Here is a 10174-nt window from a genome sequence, read left to right on the forward strand (position 1 = left end):
CAGCCATTCTTCACCACATTTGCCCATTTCAATTTACTATATAGTATTTATTCTTTCCCTCCCTCCCTCCCTCCCTTCCTTCCTTCTTTCCTTTTTTTGAGACAGAGACTCACTCTGTTGCCCAGGCTGGAGTGCACCAGCGCGATTTCAGCTCACTGCAGCCTCCACCTCCTGAACTCAAGCGATTCTCCCACCTCAGCCTCCCGAGTAGCTGGGACTACAGGTGTGGTACAGCTGTGTGCCAGCACGCTCAGCTAATTTTTGTAATTTTTTTCTCCCCCACCCCTAATTTTTGTATCTTTTGGTAGAGGTGGGTTTTCACTATGTTACCTGTGCTGGTCTCCACCTCCTGGGCTCAAGTGATCTACCCGCTTCAGCCTCCCAAAGCGCTGAGATTAAGGCATGAGCTACCGTGCCCCACCACATAGTATTTCTACCCACCCCCCACCCCACAAAAAAAGAATTGGCTTGGCCAGGTGTCTTGACTCAAGCCTGTCATCCCAGAACTTTTGGACGCTGAGGGAGGAGGATCACTTGAGGCCAGGAGTTCGAGATTAGCCTGAGCAACATAGTGAGACCCGGTCTCTACCAAAAAAATAAAATAAAATTATTAAATTTTAGCCAGGCCTAGCATGGTGGCTCACTCCTATAATCCCAGCACTTTGGGAGGCCAAGATGGATGGATCACCTGAGGTCAGGAGTTTGAGACCAGCCTGGCCAACATGGTGAAACCCCATCTTTACTAAAAATACAAAAATTAGCCAGTTGTGGTGGCAGGAGCCTGTAATCCCAGGTATTCGGGAGGCTGAGACAGGAGAATCGCTTGAACCCAGGAGGCGGAGGTTGCAGTGAGCCCGGGTTGCGCCATTGTGCACTCCAGCCTGGGCAACAAGAGCAAAACTCTGTCTAAAAAAAAAAAAAAAAATTAGCCGGCTGTGACAGTATGTGCCTGTGGTCCCAGCTACTAGGGAGGCTGAGGCAGGAGGATTTCTTGAGCCCAGGAAGTCGAGGCTACAGTGAGCTATGATCTAGCCACTGCACTCTGCATAAGTAACAGAGTGAGACTCTATCTCAATCAAACAAACAAACGAAAAAGTCCATGATGTTCAGGAAATAAAGCAGAGATAAAGGAAAGGTTTTCATAGGGAAATGGCGAGTAATAGCTGTAGAAAAAACTACCAGAAAATTACCATTTTGCAACCGTTATTATCATTAATGTAATAATTAATTGTTATTAACTTAATAATTGATTCAGGATAGCCAGGTGCAGTGGCTCACGCCTGAAATTCCAGCACTTTGGGGGGCCAAGGCAAGTGAATTGCGAGGTCAGGAGTTTGAGATCAGCCTGGCCAACACACTGAAACCCCATCTCTACCAAAAGTACAAAAAAAATTAGCCGGGTGTGGTGGCGTGCACCTGTAGTATCAGCTACTCAGGAGGTTGAGGCTGGAGAATCTCTTGAACCCGTAGCATCGCACCCAAGACCGCCCATTGAAAAACGTTTGTCGACAGAGTGAGGCCCGTCTCAAAAATTGCGCACAGTGGCTCACGCCTGTAATCCAGCCCGCTCTAGCGCTCAGGCAGATCATGAGGTGATGAGATTCGACCATCCTGGCTAACACGGTGAAACCCCGTCTCAATTAAAAATACCAAAAAAATAGCTGAGCACGCGTCTGGCACCTGTAGTCCCAGCTTACTGGGAAGTTGAGGTGAGTAACGCGTGAACTCCAGAGGGCGGAGCGCAACGTTCCAGCCCGGCTATGAGCCGAGACTGGCCCCCAAAACGACCGGCGCGCATCACAGTCACTGGACGGCAAAAGCATTAGCTGAAAGGTTGTTAGGGACAGATATTCACAAAGTCTCAAATATTACCCGGGCCGAGCCCGGCAGCTCGCCTGTAATCCCAGCATCTCCGGGAGGTTTCCGCATTGCCGAGCCAGGTCAGGAGATCACATTCATCCTGGCTAACACGGTGAAACCCCGCCCTCTACTAAAAAGCGACGCAAAACTACCGGCGTAGGTATGGCTGCCTGTAGTCCTGCTCGCCCCATGGCTGAGGCAGGAGAATGGCGTAAACCCGGGAGGCAGAGCTTGCAGTGAGCTGAGATCCGGCCACTGCACTCCAGCCTGGGCGACAGAGCGAGACTCTGCCTCAAAAAAAAAAAAAAAAAAAAAAAATTACCCCAAATTACCTGTGAATCAGGAAGGGAAACTGCATCTTTACAGGGGAGAGATCTGGCAGCCACCACCTGGGCCATGTGATCAAACAGCCTCCCCAGCAGTGGGGCAGCCTGACCCTGCCAGCCACTAGATGCGGGGCTGGGGGTGAGTGTGGTCAGAGGAGGAAAGGATACAGTATCAGCTGCCTTGGATGCTTCCAAAAATATTCTTGCCTGATTACCTGTGGAGAATGGCTAGTTGGGAGAGGCAAAGATGGCCTCCTGCTCCCTCAGAAGCCTGGCTGAGTGGCATTGCCATTCATCCAGGTGGGTCATGGAGAAAATGTGTGTGCTGAGGAGCTGGCCAGTGCTGGACGTGAGTGCCAAGAGGGAAGGGACTGCGTCGTCCAGTCTCAGGATTGCCAGCACTTGGGACACAGGGGGCACTCAGTGATGAGCAGGGTGTCTTCAGCAAAGTCAGGCGCTGTCTGGAAGACATGGGCTGGAGCTCAGGAGAGAGGCTGGGATGAGACATATACATGGGAGTGAAGCACAGAAATAGAAACAAAGCTAGATGAGCTCCCCCAAGAAGTGATACAGAGAGAGCTGCTATCTCCTGATGTCATCGTAGTCACACTATGGCCGCAGGATCAGAAACTGTCCCCAGACCCCTCCCTGAGGGGCAGGTGGTGGATCTCAGGGCCCTTCACCGGGCAGGGGGCAGTGGATGACTTGGCGCTACCTTTCAGGGCCGACAGTTGGCTCAGAGGGGCACAGCACCTGCAGTAAACATTCTGACCCCCGTTAAAGGATCTCAGCATTGGGGGGCTGCACCCTGTGGCTGCTCCATCTTCATGCAGAGTCCCCAGTGTCCTCTAATGATCCCCCCACTTCCTGTCTCCCATCCCTGCAGTGTTTCCTCTCTCTGGTGCCTTCCCTAACCCAAGCCTCAGGAAATGCTTTCCCTGTGTGATCTTGATGCCTCCAGCCCTCTCCTCCACTACCTGTAAGGTGGCCCTGATATGACACATGCATTTCCCCTGTAGTGGACAGCTGCCATTTGCTGCCACCATTGAGGACATCCATTCATCCAGCCCTCCCCCAGAGCCTTCTGTCCCTTGCACAGCCCATGTGTGTCCAGGGAAGTGACCCCATGCCTAGCTCCAGGGAGCCAGCCCTGACAGATAATCACCCCCTACCCCGGCCAAAATGATTGGACGCACAATCCAGTTCCGACCAACAAGAAGGGTGTTTATTTGCTGGAGGCATCTGAGACAGCAGAGGTGCTCCAGAGAAGGCGCTGCTCTGGCAGTGAGGCAGTGAGGGAGGGATTCTGTGGAAGCTGCAGGCAGCCACCTTTTCATCCTTGGAGGTGGTGGCCTGGGGTGTGGCAGACACAAACGCAGAGGGAGGCAGGAAGACACTGGAAGAATTGCTCCCCTGCTGCCAATGCCGATACCACTGGGCTTTTCACTTTCATAAGCCAAGAAATTTCCGTTACTGATTAAACAAATTGCCTTTATTGTTAAACCAATGATTGGATATCAGAAACAGCCTAGCTAATATAGCTCCTTTTGGATAAAAGTGGAAGTCTCACATTCACCTTTAATGTTATTTCATTTTCCAAAATCAATTTCCTGGCAGCACGCAAACAAGAGCACTGGCAAATGTATCACCTGCGCTGCAGGCCGCCCATGCTCACAAGTGTGTCCCTGCCATAGGTGGCTTTGAAGCCATATACATGGCTCTCCAGCTCTCGTGAGGGGCCAGGGGCTTCTGTGTGCTCTTCAAAGCCTTCACCCATTGGGCCTCTGTCCATCTTTCCAGCCCGGGGACCCAATATTTGCCCCATCAGGCCCAGGCAGGAGGGCCTCCAGCACGTGCAGCCCCGACCACACTGTGAGCGGCTCACTTGGCAAGGGTGGAGGGCCCAAAGTGGCGTCCTCCTGCTGTGGCTTCCTTCTAGCCTCTACCACCCGTGGGGGCCTCCAAGGAGCAGGTGGCTAGATGTCCTCTTGTGCCCATGCACAGGGCACAGTGGAGAAGGAACCGGAACCCAGCCCATGTTTCTGTCCCCACCCTGGCACCCCAAGGTTTCCTCTCAGGCAACAAGGAGCACACGAAGGGAGTGCCTGTACACAGGGGGCTGGGATGTGTTCATCTTCCACAGGGAGGCGAGTGCTGGGGACGAGGACAAAGGCCTATGCCCAGTCCCAGTTCTGACATTGCCTTGCTGAGTCACCCATCAGCCCTAACGCTTCCTGGAGAAGACAAGCAGACAGGGTGCCCAGAGAGGAGCTGTGTCACTAAGGGCCAGGACACCCCATCTCTGGGTCACACTTGGCCACTGCTTCGCTTTTGGCTTCAGTTTGTTTACTGAACAGAAGGGAGGGGGGCACTGTGAGACGAAGGACACTGACTCAGGTCGGGGAGTGGCCCTCACTGTATAAAGTCCGTGGCTGGGGACCAAAGTGGCACTGAGACTCCCCCGAAGTCACATCACAGAGCTGGGGTGACTTGCTGACTCCCTGCCCCCAACCTGCTTTTTCATTTGTCGAAAGCACACTGGCTGCAGCAGCTGGTGGGGGTGTGGTGGTTCCAGGGCTGGCTGTCACTTGGCCTCCTGCAGAGGTAAGCTGAAGGCTATGTTGGACCCGCCAGAGGTCAGGTGACAGCTGCTTTCCCTTTCAGGATTGGGAAGGAGTCACCTGAGGGTATATTCTCAGTGGGCTAAACATGACATGCCAGAGCCCAGCTCTCCAAGCAGCCCCTTCCTCCTTCTCACACCAAGGCACTTTCAGAAGCCGCTGGATTCCGACTGGGGCTCCGCCACTTCATCGCCAGTGCCTCTGCTGTGCTGGCTCACCTCTTCTGAGGGTGTGGAAGCAAACCCAGGTCAAGCTGTGAGGAGTGCCTAGCACGTGGCCAGAGCCAGGTACATGCCAGCTATTATTATGAGCCCAACTGCAACAGGTGAACACACTTAGTGTGACATGCTGCTGTGGCCTGGCACTGGGCACCTCCCCATGCTCCGAGAATGCTATTTGGAGAAGCCCTTCTCCATCGTCTCAGTCACTTCAGGGTGCAGGAAGCGGCTGGCCAACCGTTCGATGTCGTCCAGCGTCAGGCGGCTCAGGGACCTCTCGTAATCCTGGGGAGAGAAGGGCAGGAAGATTCAGGGGCTGCCAGTGGGGAGCCATACACTGCAACAGAGGTAGGGGCTGGGAGGAACTGGGCCTGGAGAGGATACCCAGGGTTACCCTTCTCACCCTCTGTAGCTGTTCCAGGACCCTGCTGGCATCTGCCGCACTGAAGTGGCGGGCCAAGACTTTGGAGATTAGCTGCCAGACATGCGGGGGTGGGGAGTCGGCCAGCCTCTGGGCCTCGCCTTCTTCTAGTAGCACCTTCTGCAGGGGTTTGACCACTAGGTTGAGCTTGGAGTTGGGCCCGATGCTATAATCCGAGAGTCGTTTCCCATCTGCCAAAGACAGATCGATGGGTTCCTCCTCCTCCGCCGCCGTGGGGGTGGCCCGGGACGCGAGACCGCCTCGGGCGGCGGGAGCGGAGCGCTGCGGCATCCGGCAGTGAGGCATGCGGCCGCCTCCCTTGGGGTCATGTGGCGCTTGGCGCCGGCACCCCGACCCGTTACACGGCTGCCGGCCTCGGCCCGCGCACCCCAGTCCCGCTTCCTGCGGGGCTCCCTGGGCGTCTCCTCTCCCTGGGTACCTGCCAGGGCCTTGCCCTTGAACAGCAGCCGTTGCTGGCGCACGGGGACGTTCAGCTTCTCGGAGACCAGCTGCTTCAGCGTGGACACCAGCTCGTCCTCTGGCACCTGGCCGCGCGGAGGGTGGGAGGCAAGGGTTGAGGCCGCGGTCCCCAGACGGCGAAGCCCACGCGTCCGCTCCCGAGGGCAGCTCTCCCGGCTCCCAGTCCCCGGCCCGGCCGCCCCGTGCCCGCCCTTGGCCCTGCTGGTCACCCTGCCAGGAGCCGGCGAGAGAGCGCGCCGGACCCGGCCGCCCGGCCCGGGGACCCTACCTGCAGGCTGCACTCCCGGCCCTGCAGCGCCTTCACCGTCAGCTGCATGGCGGTCGCGACGGCGTCCACTCGGGCCGGCGCGCACCCCAACCACCCCCCGCCGCGCGCCGCCGCCCCGGGCGCGCGCTGGAACCGCCCGCCGCCGCCGGAAGCAGCGAGAGGGGCGCGCCCGCCGCCCGCGCTTCCCGGCCCCGCCCTCCTGCCTCGTCCACGCCCCGGCCCTGCCCCCCGGCCCAGTTGCACCCCGGGAGGAGTGCCCCTGGGGTCCCGCCTAGCACACGCGCAGCGACCGCCCTGGCCGGCGGACCCCTCCCAAAGCAACAGCGCCGGGGAGTTGGGAGCAGGAACTAGTCGGGCCAGGTTGGCGTCATCTGGGAGCTAGGGAATGGAGAAGGAAGGGCCAGAAGGTACGCTCGCCCCCGCAGAGTGCCTGGACCACCCCACGCGCCGTTACTGCTGGCGGAACCTGGCCCTGCATACCCACAGACGGCCCCCCCGGCTCCCTGCCTGGTGGCTTTCTGGCTCCTCCTTTCTGGTCTGGCTGCGAAACACCCCACTGAGCTTGAGAGGGGGTAGGGGGGCCAGCCTCTGCCCTCATCCTCCCACCTCTCCTACAGTGGGGACACGCCCGGGGAGGGCTGATAGAGAAAGCCTATGCAGGGGTCACCGTGTCACCCAAGCTGGCCCTCCACCCTGGTCCACACCTACCCAGCACACTCTTTCTACCCCCACGCCCAGGCCCCAAAGGGCAAAGATTAGAAGGGACCCAAGCTTGCTTCTCTGTTTTATTGAAATATATTTTCTGGGCAGCGCCCACCTACCTAACTCAGCATGGCCTCTGTGGCACTGAAAGCTGGAGAATAAAAAATCAGTAAAAAAAATAAGCCTGGATTTTTCTGAGTGCATAGTGCATGAGAACTTTGGTGGAGTGTGGGGGCTGGGGCTGATGAAAGCTTGACCCAGAGGCCTCAGGAAACTGGGAACAGGCTACTGTAGATGCAGTGGCCAATGACCAAGGCCAGCATCTCGGAGGTGCCGCTCAGCGCCACAATGAAGGGGGCCTGGGAGGCATAGTCAGCTTGAAGGCGGCGGAGGGATAGCTGCAGCATGGCCAAGGCCAGCAGGCTGTTCTGCACCCCTACCTCAATGCTGACCGTCCGCCGCTGGGCCACAGGCAGCTTCAGACATGTGGCCAGGCAGTAGCCCACCAACAGGCCAACCAGGGGCACTGTGATACCCACCAGTACGATGGGTAGCCGGACGCCTGCCAGGATGAAGACCCCCATGCGATAGGCCAGGAAAAGGCCGCCCAGGAGGAGCACAAAGCTGAAGGGCTTGATGACCTGCAGCAGCAGCTGGGAGAACTTGGGGAGCTTGGACTTGATCAGCACGCCCACTGCTATGGGGATGGCGATGAACAGCAGGGTGCCCAGGATTTTGGAGATGGGCACGTGGAGTGTTTCATGGATGCTGAGCAGGTGGCTGTAGATGGCTGAAGACAGAGGCAAGAAACCAGTGGCAGCCACCGTAGAGATGAAAGTCATGGAGATGGCCAGGGTGACGTCCCCTCCAAGAAGGAGGCTGAAGAGGTAGCTCCCTCCGCCGCCAGGCGATGAGCAGGTAATGATGAGGCCCAGAGCCAGGGCCTTGGGCAGCATGAAGACTTTGGCCATGAGGAAAGCGTACAAGGGCATGACCAGAAACTGGCCCAGGAGGCCCAGCAGCATGGGCTGGGGGCTCTGCATGAGCCCCTTCAGAACCTCGAGTTCCACTTTGCACCCAAACGAACACTTGTTGACAAAGATAAGAGGCAGGAGCAGGTAGAGTATTGGGTTTTCCGAGAAGTGGGCCAGGTCGGTGCTGAGGGTGGCGGGGGCGTCTTCAGCAGGTGAGACCTTGATGCAAAAGTCTCTCCGCTCCTCGATCAGTGTGGGCGGGGCCTCATGGGCGTCCAGGAGCTGGATGTGGAGTGGGGCCAGCCCAGCCAGGCCTGAGTGGATGCTCACCACAAAGCCACCCCCACCTCCCCAGGTTATGGCACTCACGTTCTTGATGGTCAGCACCTCTGTGTCCAGGGATGTAACCCTGAGCATGGGGCTGGGCACCGTCCTGTTGGCTTGGCCTGGGTACTGGCTGGAGATCACAATGATGCCCTCACTCTCCTCGGGAAACTCAAACTCCATCACAGAGCCATCTCCAATGCTCAAGTAGCGGCCCCCAGTCAGCGGCACAGTGTGACCCCCAGCAGTGCTGAGGCTGCTGCTGGCTGTCCCTCGGGCCCCCCACGGCAGGCTGATGAGCAGCAGGGCAGCTCTGAGCATGCCTAAGGGACCTGTGCCACCATCCTCGCCTCCCAGACCAGGCCACTGCTGAGAGCTGCCCCTGCCCTGCATTAACACCATGGCTCTTCCTGGAGGGCGGATGCGTGCCCAGGCCCTCTGTGGCTTAGGAGAACATCCCCACTGGTGCTGTTGGGTTGTCCTGAGAAGGATTCATGGGTGGGTCCCAGTCCTGTGCTGCCTTCCTTGATGGCAGGGCTCTCCCTGAGGAGGTAAGGGACACAGAGAGGCAGCTGGTGAGGGCGTGCAGTCAAGAACCCAGGAGCATGGGGATCTGGAAACCCGCTGCTAAGAGTAAAACTCAGCAGGGACCCTTGCCCCACACTCAGGAATGGAGAGGCAATGCCTAGTGCTGGCCCTTGAGTGCCGTTTGGCTGTGGCTCCCTGGCCTGCTCTACCTGCCCCTACAGTGACTCGATGAGGGTCCTGCTGGGAAGCAGGTCCTCCCTCCCCAGGGAAGTTGCCAGAATGGGCAGCAGGAATGGATCAGACAGAGCCACATGTCTACTGGGGGGCTTTCTTCTCCTTTTGTCAGAGCTCCCACTGGTCCCAGACTTTGAGACTCCGAGAGCCACTGTGAAATATCTGAGAGGCTGTGCTCAGAGTCCAGGGCTCCCCTCCATGCTCACATGCGCCCCTACCAGAGCCTCAAAATCCCAATGGAACTATGAGTGTTTCTAGGGACCAGCAGCACCTCCTTCCATTTCTCAATTTGGGCAGCGACCACTGTAGTGTCACATCACCTGCTAGAACTGGGGCAACCAGGCTGGAGACGCAACAGCTTTACATCACCCCTGTCAGTTGCCTCATGCACTGTTGTGTCCCGGTCCTAGAAGAGGACTGCCTCTGTAGATCCTATCACTTTGGCACTGGCCTCCCGTCATCTGAGACTGGGGTGAAAGGCAGAAGTAGGGAGCAGAGGTTAGGTTAAGCCAAAAGTTCATCCCGGCGAGCCTCCCCTATCCCTAGCTTAGGATGACATGGTCTCTGCTGGCTTGAAGTTCGGGTCACTTACCCTGGAGGCCTTGGTCCAGCCATGTGTCTTATCTCTGAAGAGGGAGGCAGGAAAACCAGTGGGGTAGGAGAAGCAAAGTAGAGGAGCTAAGATGAAGGCACCAGGGCTGAAGCCACCAGGGTGATACGAACCAGTCAGAAGGGAAAGGCTAGGGGCCACTCACCCCATGCCCCATCCCTCCAGTAGGGCTGGTGGCTCTGACTCACTCTAAGAGGGGTTTGGCCCAGATCCCACACCATTTCTGCTTGAGGGGCCGACAGAGTTTGAGCAGATGCACCCCCAAGTCAGGGGAGGGAGTCCCGGCCCTTCCACACCGGCCAGGTGTTCGGGGTAACTGGCAAGGGCTCCTCCGTACCTGGGAGTCCGGAAGTTGTCGGACGGGTCGTTAGCAGAGCTCTGGCGCGGACCTGGGAGGGAGGAAAGGAAGGGCACGCCGCCGTCCCACAGGCGGCGACCCGCTCGGGCCGTCTCGGGGTCTGGGGGAGCACCTTACGACATTCCTGGGCCCCGCGGCCCCGCCAGGCCTCGCGAACGAGCGGCGGCGGCCCTTCCCTGCCAGGCCCGACCGGGCGCCCGAGTGGGCGATCGCGGAGCGGGGTCGGGGCCAGAGGCCGCCTCCCTTCCGG

General features: G+C 58.1%; 2 protein-coding genes across 12 annotated transcripts; both read right to left on the bottom strand.

The window, feature by feature from the left end:
* Positions 1 to 3389: 3389 nt before the first annotated feature.
* On the bottom strand, positions 3390 to 6325 carry UBL4A (ubiquitin like 4A). Its single transcript, XM_003918478.3, has 4 exons — positions 6195 to 6325; positions 5886 to 5991; positions 5429 to 5637; positions 3390 to 5310 (listed from the first exon to the last, which is right to left on the bottom strand). The coding sequence occupies exons 1-4, from the start codon at positions 6240 to 6242 to the stop codon at positions 5200 to 5202; spliced, it is 474 nt and encodes a 157-aa protein (XP_003918527.1). The 5' UTR covers positions 6243 to 6325; the 3' UTR covers positions 3390 to 5199.
* A 640-nt stretch (positions 6326 to 6965) lies between these two features.
* Positions 6966 to 10174, bottom strand: SLC10A3 (solute carrier family 10 member 3). 11 transcript variants are annotated; one of them, XM_017953728.3, is made up of 4 exons: positions 9904 to 10168; positions 9549 to 9582; positions 9277 to 9423; positions 6966 to 8737 (listed from the first exon to the last, which is right to left on the bottom strand). In XM_017953728.3, exon 4 carries the CDS (start codon positions 8594 to 8596, stop codon positions 7163 to 7165), a length of 1434 nt encoding a protein of 477 aa, XP_017809217.2. In that variant the 5' UTR covers positions 8597 to 8737; positions 9277 to 9423; positions 9549 to 9582; positions 9904 to 10168; the 3' UTR covers positions 6966 to 7162. The 11 variants fall into 11 exon arrangements, with proteins under 11 accessions (XP_017809217.2, XP_017809214.2, XP_017809216.2 ...); XM_017953725.3 differs by having other exon boundaries at positions 9549 to 9654; XM_017953727.2 differs by lacking the exon at positions 9904 to 10168 and adding an exon at positions 9755 to 9897 and having other exon boundaries at positions 9549 to 9654.

Source organism: Papio anubis, chromosome X (assembly GCF_008728515.1).
Source record: "Papio anubis isolate 15944 chromosome X, Panubis1.0, whole genome shotgun sequence".
Taxonomy (NCBI): domain Eukaryota; kingdom Metazoa; phylum Chordata; class Mammalia; order Primates; family Cercopithecidae; genus Papio; species Papio anubis.